General features: G+C 34.6%; 3 protein-coding genes and 1 long non-coding RNA gene across 9 annotated transcripts in view; 1 reads left to right on the forward strand and 3 right to left on the reverse strand.

Annotated features, from left to right (window-relative positions):
- Nucleotides 1-1678: 1678 nt before the first annotated feature.
- LOC127865867 (uncharacterized) lies at nucleotides 1679-3321 on the reverse strand. Its single transcript, XR_008042803.1, has 2 exons — nucleotides 2084-3321; nucleotides 1679-1938 (listed from the first exon to the last, which is right to left on the reverse strand). It is a non-coding gene; the product is annotated as an uncharacterized LOC127865867 (long non-coding RNA).
- A 148-nt stretch (nucleotides 3322-3469) lies between these two features.
- Nucleotides 3470-17639, reverse strand: LOC127865848 (uncharacterized). Of its 3 annotated transcripts, none has more exons than XM_052405886.1 (4): nucleotides 17429-17639; nucleotides 7267-7472; nucleotides 6125-6307; nucleotides 3470-5059 (listed from the first exon to the last, which is right to left on the reverse strand). In XM_052405886.1, the coding sequence occupies exons 1-4, from the start codon at nucleotides 17474-17476 to the stop codon at nucleotides 4903-4905; spliced, it is 594 nt and encodes a 197-aa protein (XP_052261846.1). In that variant the 5' UTR covers nucleotides 17477-17639; the 3' UTR covers nucleotides 3470-4902. The 3 variants fall into 3 exon arrangements, with proteins under 3 accessions (XP_052261846.1, XP_052261845.1, XP_052261844.1); XM_052405885.1 differs by having other exon boundaries at nucleotides 7267-7508; XM_052405884.1 differs by having other exon boundaries at nucleotides 7267-7486; nucleotides 17429-17635.
- On the reverse strand, nucleotides 12434-17415 carry LOC127865844 (phosducin-like protein). The gene is made up of 2 exons (XM_052405880.1): nucleotides 17048-17415; nucleotides 12434-14547 (listed from the first exon to the last, which is right to left on the reverse strand). The coding sequence occupies exons 1-2, from the start codon at nucleotides 17380-17382 to the stop codon at nucleotides 13968-13970; spliced, it is 915 nt and encodes a 304-aa protein (XP_052261840.1). The 5' UTR covers nucleotides 17383-17415; the 3' UTR covers nucleotides 12434-13967.
- The window catches only part of LOC127865830 (centrosomal protein of 112 kDa-like), a 57581-nt gene continuing 54554 nt past the window's right edge, over nucleotides 17609-20635 (forward strand). For 3 of the 4 annotated variants that reach the window (XM_052405856.1, XM_052405859.1, XM_052405858.1), the window contains exon 1: nucleotides 17609-17765. The gene's annotated coding sequence lies outside the window, so the exon portion shown is untranslated. The remainder of the gene's footprint in view (nucleotides 17766-20635) is intronic. The other variant, XM_052405857.1, reaches the window with a different exon arrangement.

Here is a 20635-nt window from a genome sequence, read left to right on the forward strand (position 1 = left end):
AACACATGAGAAGTTTCAAATTAAATCTGTTGCTGCATGCAATGTTAACCTGAACTTTAAAGTGCAAAAAGGACATTGATTATGTTAGATTGATGGTTAGAGTTGCCGGGTTTCGTCAGTGACCCCAAATAATGACCGTGAAGACATGTGTCAAGCTACAATAGAAAATATTAAGCAGTTACTGAGACATGAATTTATTCAACTAAAACCTTAAGGGATCGTCAAAACAGTATGTCATACTATTTTTTAACATTTACCCTCCCCACCCCCACCCTCCCCACCCCCACCCAATGTCACACTTTCAAACATTTTTTTTATTAATACTATATCAAAATTTAATATTAAACACACTTCACTATTTAACTGTATTTTAATATAAAATGTCCACTTAAGAGAACTGTTACATTATTAAAACTATAATCTCAAAATAGTAAAATTATTGGTTGTCAACAGTTGACACAATTATTCTTGAAGCAGTAACTCAATCTAGATTGAATTCGAAAATAAAAATAGTAATACATATTACATTTTTCGTTCTTCTGAATCCTCAAAAGTTTATATTATAATAAATTCTATGTGTAAAAATTAAATTGCAGGCTAGAATTATGGGTCTTGATGAGTGACCTTACGCAATGACCCAAGACATGTTAAAAGCTTCCATGGAATACTTGTAGGAGAAACAGAGATATAAAGTTGTTGCACACAAACAACAGCTTTTATCATGCCAACAAATCGATGAGAAGAATAGCTTGATCTAGAAGATGAATAATCAAGCTAATAGAACAGTGTATAGATTATAAAGTAACGTAGCAATAATATGGAGAAGTAAGCAATACATTGTCATTATTTGAAAAGAAAAACAAAAGGGTAATGATCGGCTTAAGCACTAACCTGAATACTGGCACATTTGAACTATCGCTGGCATAGCTCAAGCATTTTGGCAACTGCTGAGATGTGATGGTCGTACATAAACCATGCCAGTTTGGTTAAGATTAACAAAGCATTTTCCATGTTTTGCAACAACTAATTGAACTGATGGTATCTGGCAAAACTGAAATGTTAGTCATACACAAAATGTGCAAATTTACTTTAAATCTGTTTAAAAGTTAAGTCACCATCACTCACAAAAATTGTGGTCGGCATAGCTATGCTGCTGGAGAGGTCCCCTATACCAAAAGCCCAAGGAGCCCTTCATGCTCTTGTGAGCTAAACATAAACGACACCTTTATTTTATGTACGTTTCTTTATTACAGAAACTGGACTGTGATTGAATTCACAAGCAATACCTCAGAGTAACAGAACATTATATTTAATCAATAATTAAATATCAATACAAATATCAAGAGATTGATATTAACAATACTGAGGTACATTTGGCCAACATTGATGTTTTCCATGAACTAAAAAAGCAAAATATTCTCAAACTACAACTTTTTTGGATGAATTTTAATCAAGCTATGGATGCTGACAAATAGTATGGTAGTAAGTCTCACAAAAATAATGGTTACATCTACTGGAAAGATACATGTCTGTCTTTATTGAAAATAACTGCCCCTGAACTCTGAAAGCCCCTTAATATATTTTTGACTGAAATTCACATGGAAAAATACATGTCTGTCTTTATTGAAAATAACTGCCCCTGAACTCTGTAAGCCCCTTAATATATTTTTGACTGAAATTCACATGATTCATCTTCACCAAGTCTACATTTCACATCATCTGCACTTCATAATCAGTTTATTTTGGAGACGTTAAGACATTTTGTAAATGAATACGTTTTTTGTCACTGTGACCTTGACCTTTGAGCTAGTGACCTGAAAATCAATAGGGGTCATCTGCCTGTCATGATCAATGTTCCTATGAAGTTTCATGATCCTAGGCATAAGCATTCTTGAGTTATCATCCCGAAACCATTTTACTATTTCGAGTCACTGTGACCTTGACCTTTGACCTAGTGACCTGAAAATCAATAGGGGTCATCTGCCAGTCATGATCAATGTACCCATGAAGTTTAATGATCCTAGGCCTAAGCATTCTTGAGTTATCATCAGGAAATCATTTTACTATTTCGAGTCACTGTGACCTTGACCTTTGACCTAGTGACCTGAAAATCAATAGGGGTCATCTGACAGTCATGATCAATGTACCTATGAAGTTTCATGATCCTAAGCCTGAGCGTTCTTGAGTTATCATCTGGAAACCATCTGGTGGATGGACCAAGGGACGGACAGACGGACCGACCCATCGACATGTGCAAAACAATATACCCCCTCTTCTTCGAAGGGGTGCATAAAAATAACATATTAGAACTTGACTAAGCCTGTTAGGAGGTGAGTTGATTTCGACAAAACTTTCAAGGTTTGATTCGTACAAGCGTGGCTGGGCATATGTCAGGTAGGTTTTTCTGGATGGAGTCATGGCGATGTGTTTTCTAAGACCAAGATTCAGTCCAATTTAGTCAGAATTGAGCAGTGGTCAAAGGGACTTGTTTGGAAAAAATTATACTTTTATAATATGTATAACAAATTAAAAGAGAGAAATAAACGTACTACCGTATATTAAAAGAAGCAAAATAACACTCCTGACAAAGGAAAATGTTAAATATGTATGTTAGTTTATTGATAATCTTCAATCAAAACCACATCAATAATAACGCATTTGCATCAATAATTTAGACAACATGTATTTACAGACAAAGCATTTCAATGACAATTTAAATTTAAAAGCGCTGGTAGATTGGTAGAGGATTAGATTTGCTTCTTATAGTGCTTTGAACCCCATGGTCGGCATGTTCTTTTTATTTTATCATTTTCCTTGTTATTAAAATTATTTAACACTTTTTCAAATTTAATAGTTTTTCTAGTTAATTTTTTGAATGACATTTTTAAAAAATACAAAAATCTGTGAACACGTCCGTTTAATCAAAATTTTGAATAAATCTGAATGAGACTGTGAAAGAAATATATATTTAAATTATGCAAGCTTTAAGCTCCCAGATACAGAGACATAATTATATGTTAGCATATATGAATGTTGAAAAACATGCAGTAGCAAGCACGAGCATTGGCTCCGTTCTGAAGTACTGATTTACACATTTAACTGATTCAATATGGGTAACCTTCATAAAAGACATTACTTAATGAAGATTCACTGTCCCCACTGATTGTACAAGTTTTGAAAATACAGAACGGAACAAACAAGAGCTGTCAGAGGACAGCGCGCTCGACTATTCGAGTGCTTGACAGTATAACGTAAGCCATCATGGGGTAATTGTTTATATTCAATAATTTATTAGACGATCTTTCAATAATAAAAAAAGGAAACAAATTTATTTTATTTTTTTTGGGGGGGGGGGGGGGGTAGGGGGGTTGAGATGGGGGTATAATGTGGGGTGTGGTCATTTATTAGACGATCTTTAAAAAAAAGGAAAACAAAAATTTATTTTGGGGGGGGGAGATGGGGGGGGGGGGCAGGGGTTCTGGGTTGGGGCGTGGTGTTTTGTTTGGGTGGAATCCATTGTGGTATTCAGGTAAGTGTTGTTTTGTCAAAGTATTAATAAAATCTGATCATAAATAAAGAAGTTATGGCAATTTAAGGAAAATGTTCAATCATCTAAGTATAAAAGGGGCCATAATTCTGTCAAAATGCTTGATACAGTTGTCTGCTCTTGTTTATAGGTTGGGGTCATGTTGGTAAACACGTATGCAAAATATGAAAGCAATATGTCAAGGGACAGAGGAAATATTTGGGGTAGTACGCAAACTTTAACATAGATTTATCAATAATATGCATATTCTAAGTATAAAAGGGGCCATAATTCTGTCAAAATGCTTGATACAGAAGTCTGCTCTTGTTTATAGGTTGGGGTCATGATGGTCAACAAGTATGCAAAATATGAAAGCAATATGTAAAGGGACATTGAAAATATTTGGGGTAGTACGCAAACTTTAACATTTGCTATATATTCTAAGTGGAAAAAGGGGCCATAATTATGAAAAAATGCTTGATAGAGTTGTCTGTTTTTGTTTATAGGTTGGGGTCATGTTGGTAAACAAGTATGCAAAATATTAATGCAATATGTCAAGGGACAATGAAAATAATTGATGTAGTACGAAAACTTTAACATTTGCACGCTAACGCTAACGGAAACGCCGGGGTGAGTAGGATAGCTCCACTATATATTTCATATATAATAGTCGAGCTAACAATGTTGAATATAATCACTGCAATTAGCCTTAATGCACAGCAGAAAATAATTAAAGCACTACAGAAGGGTATTTGCTTGTTTTTATGATCTTAAACAAAGAACATCAACATGTACACAGCAGCAAATAAACTGATGTACCCGTATAATTCAAGTTTACATCATAGAAAATACATTAACATGTATATGGCAAATAAAAATTTAATATCAAACTTGAAACTTTATGCAGCAATATCAAATTCACAATGAAAAAATATGGCAGTAAAAAGTACCGGTGTACAATAAAAAATCTATACAAAAAGGCATTTGTCACAAACATAAATTACAAATGTATACCCCTGCCAGCAATGTTTAGGGGCAAATATGGCACAAATATAAGGATCTTTGGGGATGTAAAAAATGTCTTCTCCATCAAAACTTCATTGGATGACATAGTAAATGTCTCAACAAATCACTTACAAAATCTCAAGTCGAATTTCAAGTGCATATAACTCAAGATAAATGTATGGATAATTGGGCATGAGAAGCACCTTAAACAACTCCACATTAAGCTTCAACTGAATTGCTGTGCAATCTGGAAATAGTTTGCACTACATAACATTTAAAGAGGACAAAATGACTGACCGACAGAATGACTTACATATAACACCAACTGTACAGTGGTAAAAAGACTGACAACTGTTAAAATACCATAGTTCTTAAAACAGTTCACTAAAGACGCGCTGAAATGAACTACGCATTTGAAGTCTCTTGTAGTAGTCAAGAATGAGAGGGAAGTCCTTGAGTAAGAGGCCTTCCTTCATTTCCAATGCCCACCAGATGTTGTAGCCCAGCACACAGTCTGCTGCTGTGAATCTGAATACAGAGAGGAAAAGCAGTTATTTAGAGTACATGTACCCTTTTTAAGTCATATTATCTTGATACCTGTATACAGGTGCAGATTTTAAACTGGTAACTCTATTCAAAATGCGGTCAGTAGATTTTCAACAAGACTTAACAGTATTGCATTCAAATAAGTCCCTGACCAATTAAACATGTGCAATACGTTAAATGGACCGTCAACCACAAACAACGAACAAAGTTCTAAAATACTGTATTTTTTTACAATTATTAGTTTATATTGATTAAAATATCACGACTGGTATATTACAATATTTTTAAAAAGTTGTTTAGTTTTAAATTTTCATATATTTGGTAATAAAATTTTACTGGGTACAGGTACCAGGTAACTACCAGTTAACTATAAATAACGCAAGTAGATTGATCATCATCGTCACATGGTAAACCCAGAAATGCAAATTGTGCATGCGTAGTGTATTGTATATATTTTATATATAAAATGATCAATCTACTTGTGTTATTTCTAGAGTGTATATCGTTATGTCACCTATTTTTGCGATGTACTTTCTATTTCACATCGCAAAATTTTATTACCGAATATACTGAAAATATAAACTTTTTTCAAGTAATGTAATATACCAGTCTTGATATTTTAATCAATATAAACAAATAATTGTAAAAAAAATATGGTGTTTTAGAACTTTTCTGTTTTTGTCATATATGGTTGACGGTCCCTTTAAAATTGCACTTTTAATGTTTCAATGAAATCCAATGTACATTTAGCACAGCATAATTAATGTTTGTTTTAAACATTCACCTCACAACTTGACCTCTGGTGAAGAGGTTGTGCATATGACTATCCTTTTGCTATTAATGAGTATACTAAGTTTCATGATTATATCTTTTGTACCTTTTGAAAAGTTGCATCATTTTATGTAATTATTTTCTTTGTAACACTAACAGTTACCTGACATTTGACATGTGCAGAAATTAAGGAATATGCATTTGTTTAATTATATAAAAGACCTTACTAGTTTTTTTTCTTGAATAAATGTAAAATGTGAGTAACAATGCGCCTACTTATTGCCACAAATGTAATCCCGGCCATAAAGGCACTGTGACAGGTATTTTGCTGCGGTGTTGAACTTGAGCACACATTTGTTGATGAGGTCTGCGTCTTGATCAGGAAGGTCTGTTAACACCCACTGTACAAACAGGATCTCCATCACTTCGTCCAGGGTTGCTGTACTGTACACCAACCAGCTGTAAAAGCAGTAAAAATGTATTGTTTAGAAAAGGCTTTAGAATCAAATGGTTGATTAATTTTATTTGGCAAAGGAATTGACATTCCAAATTTGGTTCTTTTATGTCACAACAAACTTCTGTTCCAAAATTGATGAACATGGGCAAAAAGGGTCTGTAGTTTGTAACAGGGAAATATTCAAAATGTAACTTATCACACAATGACAGAAGTAACATAGTTGGAAACTTCTCTTTGATATTGTGAAATCACTCTTAATCAGCAAAAAAGTGAGAGGAATATAACAGCTTTTTTATTGCAATCCACACATGCACAGGTCAGAATTGAATTAGGCAAATAGCAAGCATGAGTTCACACGTAAAAGGGGTCTAATTAGACGAACCAGTAGATACATACTTGTTTCCTGTCAAACTGACACCTTTTTGTTCATTGAAAACCATATTAAATTTAATATTCATATTGGGCATGCAACTTATCTACTCAATTTGCCAGGTTCTGAAATAAAAAAAGGTCATATGAAGTTAAGTGTGTGGAGATATGACAAATTGTTACAGCAGTGGTAATACGGTAAATGTACGGAATCGACTGCATGCCAAAAGCACACATATAAGACCTCCATGAACATTATTGGTTACAGTTTTCAAATTATCTGTCAACCAAAATGAAATAAGCTGAGTTTCACAAGGTTATTTATTGCATTAGACAAGATATTTCACAATAACTGGGTGTGTTCATCTTTTCTTTCCATTGGTTTGACCTTGACATTAAGCTCCACTGTCAATTGAGATTCTCCTACAGATGATGACCAACCCACCTCCAATTTTGAAGAACCAATTTTAAAGTACAGCTGTCATTTTCTGGGCAACATTTTTAAATTAATACTTTCAGTCACAAAAAGTTAAGATCAAAATAAAATTCAATAATTTAAGATATTAAGTTTTTAGCGATGACCAAATTTTACCTATAAAATGCCTCTTTGTCTGCCTCTGGTCCTAGTTTCCCATAGACATCAGCTAGGTAGAGACATATTGCACCTGACTCGATGATTGCTTGCCGCCCCTCCACAACCAAGCAGGGTATGGTGCCATGTGGATGAATCTTCCTATACTGTGCAAGCTTCTCTTGATCTGGATCCCGGGGGTTCATCGTGATGCATTCAACTTCGTTCTGAACACCAAGTTCTAGAATCAAGTGACCACACTTCTGCAAGTTGTTTTTGTACATGTGATTTCAACAATTAAAATTACAAGAGCATTAAGGCTCACACACTTACATGACTTGGGATTGAACGTGTAAGAGATGTATTCAGATATTTTTTTAGCATGCAACTCATTACTAATTTGGAAAGATGAAAGTAAAATAGCAAGACAGCCATGATGGCCTCAATTGCTGAACCAAGTTCAAGGTAACTTAAGACCTAACTTAGTGACCTTAATTTTCACCTTTCCTGACTCAAATTATAACATGACCTAATGACCTAGATATTGTAAAGATAAGCATTGTGACCAAGTTTTATCCAGATTGATTATTAAATGTGGCTTCTGAAGTGGTAACAAGGTTTTTTCTATGAATTGACCTCATGAGCTAGCTTTTGGACTCATATGAACCAGATTCATACTTGGCCTAGTTAATAATTATCACCAAGTTACATCAAATTAGTCATAACTGCGTCCTTCAGAGTTGTTACAAGATTTGTCCTGGTGACCTAGCCTTTGGGCATTTGTGACCGGGAGTCAAGCTTAGCCTACATATTGTCAAGATAAACATCCTGACCAAGGTTCATGCAGATTAAGCCATAAATGCGTCTGCTAGAGCAGGACCTTTTTTTTTTTGATTTGTGGAAAGGGTCTGGCCCTCCATGTTGGGGAAAACATCATAGACAAAACTGAGAAAGAGGAAACAATTTCCCAAAGAAAGCTTGAAATTTTGGGAAAACTTCTGTTGACCACTTTTATTTTGGTTTGCTTAACATGAATTCCACAATTGGATACAAATCCAGGTCCTCTGTATACAAGAGAGCTGAAGGCGCTTAATCACTCTACTAAGACCTAAACAATACTTCTGAGTAGGTAGCGTTCACAAGGTTTCACATAGATAGGTGTGATTTTGGAACAACCTTAGGAATAGAAAATACCTTATCCCTAAAAGGTGACCTAAACAATTATTATTTTTAAATAGATCCGGCAAAGTTAGGGATTACTGTTAAAACTAGTTTGGCATTTAAAAGGAGGATATCTACTCAAAGGAAGAGAATTCACACCTATAAAGAAAGCTGCCACAACACGCCATGCTATTGAATACCCGCAATCATTTTCAAACTCATCTCAGATATCCTAACAACAAATAATGTTAGCCAGTTTCATGAGTGGGTAAAATGATATCAGCTGTAAAGTGTAAATGGTTGTACTATAGCCACAGATGGAAAATTGCCTAGCCTGATGGTATCTGAAGTTCATTTAAGGAGCGGCACCATATGTGTAACTAATGTGACTTCTTTCCTTTGACCTAATTTTACTCCTCCAAATCCTGTTTCAAACTAGGCCAAGATATTGGGAAACATGTTTTAACCAAGATTGTTTGGGATTGGGCAATAAGTGCACATGTGTTTGATAAGTTTTGCAAACTTGTTCTTGTTTTGATCCAAAATGACAAAATTGCAAACTCTGCCAAAAATCATTGGGCTAAAAGTTGTGGCCAAGTTTTAAGAAGAAAAAAATAATATATAATACTAGTATAATAATATGCAATAAATGTGTCCTATTGCGTTCAGTCTTTTTATTTTTTATTTTACCAAGTGAACTTGTTTTTGAACCCACATGAACAAGTTTGGAACTCCAAGATTTCCCCGAGAAAAATCTTGAACGCAATTCAGAAGAAGATTGTGCAATAAATGTGGCCTCTAGAGTGTTCTTCAATTTGACCTAGTGACTTAGTTTTTGACTCCACATGGCCCAGTTTCAAGTAAGATTGGGTAATAAATGTAATTAAATTCACAGTCTTTTTCTTAAATTTGACCTACCAGTAGTTACCTTATGTTTGCCCCCACAATGACCCAATTTTGAACTTATCGAAGATATGATTGGGGAAAATGTTGTAACAAAGTCTGAAGAAAATTGGGAAATCTACATGATGTATGTCCTTTATAAAGTGTTTAGAACCTTTTTCTTTAATTTGACCTATTGCCTTAGTTTTGTCAACATGTAACCAAGTTTCCAAATTGGCTGCAAAATGATTTTTGACATATTTTCTGAAGTTTAATGAAGATTGGGAAACTACTCTAGCCTCTAGTGTTCAAATGCGTTTTCTTCAATTTTATCAAATGACCAAGTTTTTGACCCCACGTTACTCAATTTTTAAACTGGGCCCAGATATAACTGTGACACATGATCTTGACCTTGTAAACTAGTTTTTAACCCCCAATGATCCAGCTTCAAACTCAGCCAAGTTTGTTTTTAATCAAAAGCCGATAACATCGCAAAAGTCGATGGACCAAAACGAAACTCGCACTTCATCTGTAAGTCATGTAGCCTAGTAGGTAGACTCACATACCAAAAGTCAGCTTCATATCTGAAAGCATTGCGTAAAAAAACCCTACTGGTGACATAACAAAGGTGATTAAAAATACTTCACAACACTTTTGAAAAAGTAAGTGATTAAGCCAAAGTGTTATCCTTTTTGCAATAAATCAAATCTGCACTGTTGCAGTTTTTACGTCAAAATTAAAGGTTTAATATTATTTGTACATGTATATGTTTGGTCCTTTGAAAAAGGGTATAATATTAAGGTCAGAATTTCCGTGGATATTCATATCACTGCATTATGAAGAAGACATCAAACATAAAATAGACATGATTTTTGTTAGTTTTTAACACAACAGTCTTTGTATAATGTTTGGTCTGTTGTAACAGTTCAACAGTGGTCATAATTTACTGTTAACCACTTTATTTATAACACTACATTATGAATTAAATCATCAATTAGATTTTTGTTATTTTTTTCCCACAAAACTGTATTTTACATTCTTAATGCTCTGGTATGTTAGTTAAAACTATATTTACACAAGTAACAATCAGATCTTTAATTTATTTCCATTAATTTAAAACCAATTGTGTCTTTCATTGTGGGTGTTAAACATGAAGGATAAGATAGGATAGGATAATGTTACTAATGTGTCAGGTAAAAGTGTTTATGTCCCTTGTCCTGTGTGGGTCCACCCAAGTACTGTGATACACATTTTGTTCGGGCATAATGAGAGGTATGAAATCAACAAGATTTTCATTGGTACACACTTAATAACATGTTAGAGAGATTGCAAATTAATGACCATGCTGTCCTTTGCATTTGGGCAATATGTAAATATCTAATTTTATGGAGGATAATAAAGAATCCATTTATCTATCATTTATACTGTATTTTAAAGCAATGTTCATGCCACTGTTTCTTTTTTCATCAAATTTAATCCATGTTATGCAGTTAAATATACCTCCTGTGTCTATATAATACCAGTAATTCTTCAATTTTCAAAGTTAAAACTGTATACTAGTAAACAAGAGGGCCTGAAAGGCCCAAAGTCGCTCACCTGAGATTACAAGATATTATTGGGACAAATGCCCAAAGTGGCTCACCTGAGATAACAAGATATTATTGAGACAAATATTCTGACCAAGTTTCATGAAGATCGGAAAGAAAATGTGGCCTCTAGAGTGTTAACAAGGTTTTACTATAGCCATATCAGGAAAAATGCCCCACCCCTTGGAAGCCATGTTTTTCAAGCAAACATAATTATTTTCGAACTCATCCAAGATATCATTGAGACCAATCTTCTGACCAAATTTCATGAAGATTGGACAATAAATGTGGCCTCTAGAGTGTTAACAAGGTTTTACTAAAGCCATATAAAGCCATATAAGGAAAAATGCCCCAGTGGCCATGTTTTTAAAGCAACCAAAACCATTTTCGAACTCATCCAAGATATCATTGAGACAAATCTTCTGACCAAGTTTAATGATGATCGGATAATAAATGTGACCTCTAGAGTGTTAACAAGGTTTTACTATAGCCATATAAGGAAAAATGCCCCGCACCCACGGTGGCCATGTTTTTTCAACCAACTGTCATCATTTTTGAACTCATCCATGATATAATTGGGATGCATTTTCTGACCGAGTTTCATAAAGATCGGACTATAAATGTGGCCTTTAGAGCGATAACAAGATTTTACTATAGCCTTATAAAGCCATATAAGGAAAAATGCCCCACCCCTTGGCAGTCATGTTTTTCAAGCAAACGTAACCAATTTCGAACTCATCCAAGATATCAATAAGACAAATCTTCTGACCAATTTTCATGAAGATTGGACCAAAAATGTGACTTCTAGAGTGTTCACATGTTTTCACGATATTCATAATATTATTGAGAAAACTGCCCAGCCCCCTGGCGGTCATGTTTTTTCACCGATCTGGACCATTTTCGAACTCGTCCGAGATATCAATGAAACCAATGTTTTGACCAAGTTTCATGATGATTGGGCAAAAATTGTGACTTCTAGAGTGTTCACAGGGTTTGTCTATAGCCATATAGATCTAAGGAATAATGCTCCGCCCCCTGGTGGCCATGTTTTTCAACGGATCAGAACCATTTTTTAACTCAACAAACATATCATTTAGACAAACATTTTGACAAAGTAACATGAAGAATTAGATTGGGCATCAATTATGACTTCTACAGTGTTCACAAGGTTTTTCTTTTTTTTGACCTAGTGACCTAGTTTTTGACCCAGTTTCGAAATCAGTCGAGGTATCAATGGGACAAATGTTCTGACCAAGTTTCATGAAGATTGGACAATAAATGTGGCCTTTAGAGTGTTCTCAAGGCAAATGTTGACGGCGCACGACGCACACCGCACGACGGACAAAAGGCGATCACAAAAACTCACCATGAGCACATTGTGCTCAGGTGAGCTAAAAAAAAACATTCCAGGTTTGATGATGTATTCCAATTTACCATATTAGTATTTTTATTTAAAACAATTACAATGTCATGGACATAATGTTTGGAAGCTTGAAAGGACTATAAAGTACAGTTAGTACACAATTTAGTGTAATAATCACAATAAAGATGTACACATCTCTTCTTTGTAAGCTTTATTAAGTGACTATACAATTCACATGGAAGAAGTATAACAAAATATACAAAATCAAAACAGAAAATTACACAGGCTTTTTGTTACTACTCCTTATTCCTTCACACTTACTTTAACAAGACTATTGCCAAGCAATGTATGTCCCCTACCGGCTCCACCATTGTCAGAAATTCCACCATTGTCAGATTTTTTTTCTTCAATATTTGTTGCCATAGAAACCAGAATTTTTGACATAGGAACAAAATGAAATGACATGCATGATGTCCATATTGCCATCTATCCATGTTTCAATTTTCATGAAAAAAATATAAAGTACTTTAAAAGTTATCGCAGGATCCAGAAAACCACAATTTTCAACAGTATTTCTAGTCTATTTGTTGCCATAGCAACCAGAATATTTGACGTAGGAACAAAATGAAATGACGTGCATAATGCCCATATTGTCATCTATCCATGTTTCAAGCTTCATGAAAAAATATTAAGAACTTTTAAAGTTATCGCAGGATCCAGAAAAGTGTGACTGACTGACAGACAGACTGACAGATAGAGCGCAAACCATAAGTCCCCTCCAGTGAAACCGGTAGGGGACAAATAATGTAACACATACATTAGAGCCAAACCTTATTGGATCTGAATTCCTCAACTTTTTACTGTTGTGTCTCTTGACAAATGAAAGATAATACATTACTCTGTAGATTTATGTAATTTGTATGTGTATTTTATGTAAATGCTGGTAGGAAGACAAGTGTCCAAAGGGCACAGAATGATGACCCCATAATCTACTTCTGTCTCAAACTTTTTAGTGTCAACTTTGACTTTTGACCTGTTAGTGTGACTTACGCCCTGGAATCGAGGAGATTAATTTTACATACAACACTCGGTCTACTCAAGATAGTCATTTGTGGAAAGTTATCCAAAAATCGCAAGTGGATGACAATGTTACAGCTTGAACAAGCTGTTTTAAGCCAAATTTGATCTCTGACCATTATTGGTGAAATGGTATTGGTCATCAGTGGTGAGTTATCTTAATAGCATAATTAATGACAAGGTACAGTCCAGACAGTCTGTTTTATGGCCAAATTTGACATTTGAACTCTTTGTGTGACTGACCTTTGAGGTTCCAAGACAAGTGTTACACCCAAGAAGTCATGTTAGGATTTATTGTATTTGTGCCAATTTATTTTTAATTCCATCAATATATGCCAAAGTAATGACCATGACAGTAATTATAAAGCTGTTTCATGGCCAAATTTTACATCTCAGTGTGACCTTGACCTTAAAGAAAGGGAGACGTTTCTCATATGCAACATATTGTCTTATGATGGTTGATATGTGTGCCAAATTATTTCAAAATCCATCAATATTTGGCATAGTTATGGCTGAGACAGGGAGTCTCGTACAGATGTATAGACATAAAGACATGATATATGCCAACTTTTTCTAAGGTGGCTTAAGGCTTAAAAACGCTTCAATGAGTTCTGAAAACTATTAAAATATTCTAAAAATATATAAAGGTTTGTCTAATCAATGTAAAATTCATCGTCTTGTGGCAAAACAGCTCTTAATTCGCCTGTGTTTTGGTCTCTGATGCAGCTGTTTTCAAGGACTGGCAACATCCCATGCTCGTGGAGAAAGCTTTCTACATCTGAGGCAAAAAAATCTTCACCAAATTCATCTCCAAGCCTTATAAAATTTCCAATTAATTCCCCTCCTTTGTATACCAAAAGGGCAGGGACACCACTGCTGGAAAATTTCTTGCTAAGCTTAGCATCTGTTGCCTTGATTCGACAGAATTTAATATTCATATAATCCTGTGCAAGACATTTCAAACAACCATCCATAGCAGCACATGCTTCAACATTGTTTTCATACACATGTATTATGACTTTGACATTATATTTCTCATTATCAATTGCATCAATAAATGATGTTTTATCCAGCTGCTGTACTTTTCCAAATTTTGGTGCATCGTCTAGGGCTCTTCTCATTTCTTCTATTCGTTTCTGTCTGTATTGCTTCAGAAATTCATCGTCTAGTTGCTCCAACTGTTGAAGAAACTCCTCATCTTTCTTCTTTTCTTCTTCATCATTCAAATGGGACCTGAATAATTGAATACAATCCTCAATATATCTTAATTCCCAAACAAAAACACATGCATTGTAATACGTTTCATGAATATTTGTTCTTTAACTTAAACTGAGTTTAACTGAAAAGGTGTGACTGTTTTTTTTTCAAGTAGTCAAATAGGATTTTTCAGTGAATCATTATTACAATATATAGTGCTGCAACAATACGCCAAAAAGCGTATTGCGATATATTGTCAGTTGAAAAACCCGTATTGCAATATATCGCAATATGTTGCTTACTTGTACCAGCATTATAACTCGCCAATTACCCGATAATCCCGTATATTCCAGTTTTAAAGCAAATTCTGGTAAATGTTTACTATAAAAATGCTCAAGAATAACACAAACATTCGCCAATTTTCTTAAATATCAAATACATTTTGGCATTTGTTACTATTTAAAGATGTGATGAAATAACTTCCAATGGGGCGTTTTTTTTCCCACTGAACACGCATAAATCGCCTGGCGTGATGTTCCCAATTTATACAACACAAATACACCCACACTTTCCACGCGACATTCTACATGTCTGTTTAATTTTCGCGTGCTTTTTATTGAGAAAAAGAATAAAGCACTTTGTTTATTGTCGCGTTAGCATTACATTTCGGAAGCGTGTTTCCAAAATTCGGATTACAAATTTATTAATGCTCATTTCAGAATCGAACGAAACATTTAGTTTTGCGTAATTAATTTAACGATAATTCGTTTAAAAGCATAGAATGAATGCTCCCATGTAACAACGCTACTCTGTATAATAGACTTTTTATAATGCCATTTTTACGTAACAATTTATTTTTACAAAATTCCGCTTTGTTTTGTTTACCTTGATATCATTATTTTGGATAGCTTTTCTGAACGAAATGTAGATGCATGTTTGTAAAATTTTCGTACCGGTATGACGAAAATTGTATCGCAATACAATATGCGGATTGCGTATTGCTATATATACCGATATACCGGTATATTGTTGCAGCACTAACAATATATATGTGTTTGTATTTTATATCAACATGCCCTGTTTTGTCTCTGATGAATATCTGTATTATATCAAACTCTTTTTTCATTATATACCAGTTTTATTTCTCTTTTTAAAAATCATTTGTTTCATAATATTAACTGGTCAATATAATATAACAATAATTATTGTAGTTTCTTGTTGAGTCGTCGGTCTTTTGTCAGATGTGGGTATAGAGATCGCGTTAAATCCCTTGACAGAACTTTATCGTTCTCATTCAAAGAAAAATATGCCACAATCTTGTAAAATTTTAGTTAGTTTGCTATAAAAGTTGCAATTCAATGTCTGTTTTTCCTTTATAGATGATCTCTAATCCTTTTGTCGCTTTCTTATAACATCACTCGGCAGCTTAGTGTTGTTTTTAACACCTTATTAGCGAAAAGATATATTGACTTTGTTACTAGTTGCAAAAATTCAACTATCAGCTTTATAACCCAATGGGTTGCTGATAGTTGCAATGCGCTCTCTCTTGGCCATGGGTGCAAAATGTTATCAACAATGCAAGGGTTAAGGAACACTGAAACTGCAAGAACTTATAAAACTTTACCTATCTAAACCACAAACTCATCCAAATGGTACCATTAAACAAAGAAATAATTTATTTTATTGACTTAGGTTTTGTTTTGTACGCTGTATCCACCACATTGGAAAATTGACCTAATATTGGTTAGGGCGCAGTACACCAATATTTTGCATGTCGGGTTATGTGCTCCAGCCTATAAAGTCGATAACGATGTGGTATTCGATACAGAATACACTGTTTCAAATTTAAACATAAACATGTCAGCGAGAAAAGTGTGTTGAAACATTGTCGTGTTTTTAAAGGGTGCATGCAAAGGATGACATAGGTAGGTTGCCATTCCGGTAAATTTAACATGTTTCTGAAGTTTATTCATTATTTTCCCCAATTTGTCTCGATCGACGTCTGTTATGTAAAGCGCATGGATTCGCTGCGCTGAACTGCACCCATGTTTATGAAGGGGTGCATATCGACTGCCAGAGCCGCCATAGCAAAAATTATCAAAGGCTCTGGGAGTCCGTTTATATGGACTAACTTTGTTACGTGCGTATGCTTTGTCATTATGACTGCAGCGGATAATACTAATAGTTAAATACACATTGTTATTGATATGAACACTTGTTTTGTTTGTGTTCTTACTTTTTGCAGCTCATAACGACTGACACGTGACTATTGTTCTCTATTCAAAAGTGACTTTCTGAGTGAAAAATAATGGCTGTTGGCCATTCGGGACAGTTGACTGTTGTTCTCAAGAGAAACATAGTTATTTTTGATGGGGGGAATCTCAAATTGACCTTTGTCTGCAGTTGACCGTTGTTCTCAATTGACCACTAGGTCAGTTTTGACTTTATATCTATAAAAATGTCATTATTTGTGATGTAACATCTTTATGAAAATTACCTCAACTCAATCTGAAATATAAGCTACTCATTGTTTTACCTGCATGTGAGTTGAAGTTTGCTCATCAACTGTTTTCTTTCTTTTTCATGCTCTTCACGTCGCTCTGTTTCAAGTCTCTTAAATTCTCGCCAGTCATTGATCACACCCTTAGGACCTGTGTTTGTGGAACTACCAGCATAGTCGCTGAGTTTAGCCTCAGGTATAAATTGTGGCATTTTCTGCCCAGGCTCTTTGTGTTCAGAGTCCTCATCAGAATCATGTCCGTCCTCGTCTTCACTACTACTACAATAGTTTTCGACTTTCTCACCCAGAAGTTTGTCGTCTAAGCTCAACGCCATTCTTAAAGATGCTGTTTCATGAAATGAAATTAACATAAATAAGAGTAGCCTCCCTTGAACAGGGGAGCGCATTCATACGTACCTGCCAAAAGCCATTCACATCGCCTTGAACGAAATTTGTCAAACACATACAGCTGCATTTTCGGTTTTATAGCAACTGTACGTCGTTTTTTATGGAAGTAAATAGCAGTCATTGCTGCTGCACCAGCCAAAGCGCCGAAAATAGCCCATGTCTTCTGCAACATTGTCATAAGCTATATATCAAAGGTGTTCCGTTGTTAATCAAACATTTGAAGCGCATGGAAAGTAGTCTTAAGTCTCAAGAGCGTTTTTAAAAGTCAGACGTTTGGATATGCGTCACTGCTGTAAACAAAACCCGCTTCCGCTTGAAACGTACAAAATCAAAAGATTAGTAACAGGTACCTATTTTTAAACGCTCAATGACATATCGCATTAAAAAAGTCATACAAATTATCGTATGTTGTATTTCAAAACATATGCTAAGTAACTTAATATCTGAACTTGCTAAATATTTGAATGTGCATATTCGCAGACAAGTTGAATCTTGTTTGTCTTGTCACTATCTCTATTCTCATCCGAGACTGATTCTTCAATGCATTTAAGGCTATTTCAGTCCTTTTTATTTTAGCCCTGCAGGTTATGACTTCACAGTGTGCATTAGAATGTTTACAATCAGGTTACCATTACCAGATCATTACCCATAGCGGATCACTTTGATGTTCAAGACTGGGTATCGCGATAAATAGTTGACATTTTTAGATGATATTTTGCACACAGTATCTTCAAGGCCTGTTCTTTAAAACGCATTGATTGAGTCGTAATTGGAGCTACTCTTTGTCAAACATTTCGGTATGTTTTGCTGACATTTATATACGACTTTGTTGACTTCCGTCTCGTTTCCAAATCTAAGTTGAAAATTTTTCACAGCAAAAAGGTTATAACTCAGTTGGAAAGTAAGAAGTTTACGAATTAATTTAAAGGCCATTTAATAGTCTTATTGACTGTAAAAAGTCCATTTCAGTTTGATTCGTGTTTAAGATTTGCAACACCTTAAATGAAATGAAGAATTAGGGCAATAACTGATGAAGCGTGATAATTAGTGCTGCAACAATACGCCAAAAACCGTATTGCAATATATTGTCAGTTCAAAAACCCGTATTGCAATATATCGCAATATATTGCTAACTTGTACCAAAATTATAATTTGCCAATTACCCAATAATCCCATAAATTCCAATTTTAAAGCAAATTCTGGTAAATATTTACTATAAATGTGCTCAAGAATAATAAGAAACACAAACATTCGCAAATTTTCTTAAGTATCAAATACATTTTTGCAATTGTTACTATTTAAAGATGTGATGAAATAACGTCCAACCGGGGCGTTTTTCCCACTGAACACGCGTAATTCAGCTGACGTGATGTTCCCGTTTTTATACAACACAAAATACACCCATACTTTCCATGCGACGTTCTACATGTCTGTATAATTTTCGCGCGCTTTTTATTGAGACAAAGGATAAAGCACTTTTTATTTGACGCTATAATTTTTTATTGTCGCGTTAGCATTCAAATTTGGAAGCGTGTTTCCGAAATTCGGATTACAAATAATGCTCGAATCAGAATCGAACGAAACATTTACAGCTGTGCACAATTAATTCAACGATAATCTGTTCAAAAGCATCGAATGAATGCTCCCATGTAACAACGCTACTCTGTATAATACACTTTTTAGAATGCTTTTTTTACGTAAAAAATAATTTACACTGCTTTGTTTTGTTTACCTTTTTATCATTATTTCGGATGGCTTTTCTGGACGAAATGTGAATGAATTTTTGTAAAATTTTCGTACCGGTATGATGAAAATCATATCGCAATACAATATGCAGATTGCGTATTGCGATATATACCGATATACCGGTATATTGTTGCAGCCCTAGTGATAATATGCATATTGATAATATATTATATTTAAATATCAGTCTTGGACATAACCAACTCGACCATCAACTGAGTCAATTGATTTTTGGGTCTGTTGAGTGCAAATTCCAGTTCAGTAGCCCGACCGGTCGAGTCATTTTTCGAAGTGTTCGAAGTTAGTAATTTGTACGAAATAGCTTCATATAGGCGCCTGTTCAAAACTGCATTGGTTGAGCACTCGTTGATTAGACGCTTATTGAACAGTGTTGTAAGTCAATCTCGGGAGATGCTGTAACTATTATTATTATTACTGGGTGGAGAACCGGCGGCGATACATTTAATGACTTTTAATGTCTGAAGACCTTGTGTTAAATTAACTGTGAATTAAAGTTAAAAACAGAATAAAGTGTTTATTTGTTTATTATTTATTGTTCTATGTTTCTTCAATTCAAACATAGCTATAAATGATACAGAATTGTAACTTTTATTCAGGCAATGTAAAATTGATTCGGGCTAGTGAAATGTATAGGCTGGTAGCCCACCCAGGCTAGTGCCTAAAAAACATTAATGCCAAGACTGAAATGTATGCAAATCTTGTTGATTCTTAAAATAAATGATCTCAATCTTAATATTTTATTTATGTTCCATGTTCTATACCGATGATTAGATATGAGTCAAACAATTTAATGGTTTATAAGATGCCCATATCTTTTCGATCTTTTTAGGATTTTCAACAGATAATTTTCACAAGAACACCATGCGTAAAGTGTGGATACAATATCACATGTAGAAAACAATTAAAACAGAAAATGAATATTATTTATAACTGGCACTTGTAACTTGGTCATTGTAAACAACACATGTCATGTTTGGACAGTCCAAATACCGTGTTAGATGCCTCCCTGAGTGGTTTCAGTCACGTGATCCGTTATGGCTACCACTGATCCGTTAATGCATGAATTCTGTGGCGAAAAAAAGGTATCACAAATACATTTTGCCTGCGTTTAAAATTAAGACTATGTGCTGAATCAGTAGGCAAAGGTAATATTTAATGAAACTGGTGTAAAAGAAATCTCAAAACATTTATTGATTTTCACCAGAACGACTTAATTACGCTACTGATCCGGTAATGGTAACTTTACTGTACCTTGTGTTTTAGCTCATCTATTTTTTGAAAAAAATTTATGAGCTATTGTCATCACGTCGGCGTTGGCGTCGGCGTCCGGTTAAGATTTGCGTTTAGGTCCACTTTTCTCAGAAAGTATCAATGCTATTGCATTCAAACTTGGTACACTTACTTACTATCATGAGGGGACTGGGCAGGCAAAGTAAGATAACTCTGGCGTGC

Source organism: Dreissena polymorpha, chromosome 2 (genome assembly GCF_020536995.1).
Source record: "Dreissena polymorpha isolate Duluth1 chromosome 2, UMN_Dpol_1.0, whole genome shotgun sequence".
In the NCBI taxonomy this organism is placed as follows: Eukaryota; Metazoa; Mollusca; class Bivalvia; order Myida; family Dreissenidae; genus Dreissena; species Dreissena polymorpha.

What these genes read in the sequence shown, in the direction of transcription:
- LOC127865844 (XM_052405880.1), bottom strand. Translation starts at nt 17,382, where the DNA reads ATGTTAATTTCATTTCATGAAACAGCATCTTTAAGAATGGCGTTGAGC. An exon ending in AAACTTCAACTCACATGCAG is followed by an intron (nt 14,548 to 17,047) that starts GTAAAACAATGA and finishes TCAATTATTCAG; the next exon opens with GTCCCATTTGAATGATGAAG.
- LOC127865848 (XM_052405884.1), bottom strand. Translation starts at nt 17,597, where the DNA reads ATGACAATGTTGCAGAAGACATGGGCTATTTTCGGCGCTTTGGCTGGT. An exon ending in GACAAAGAGGCATTTTATAG is followed by an intron (nt 6,308 to 7,266) that starts GTAAAATTTGGT and finishes CTGCTTTTACAG; the next exon opens with CTGGTTGGTGTACAGTACAG. An exon ending in GATTACATTTGTGGCAATAA is followed by an intron (nt 5,060 to 6,124) that starts GTAGGCGCATTG and finishes CTCTGTATTCAG; the next exon opens with ATTCACAGCAGCAGACTGTG.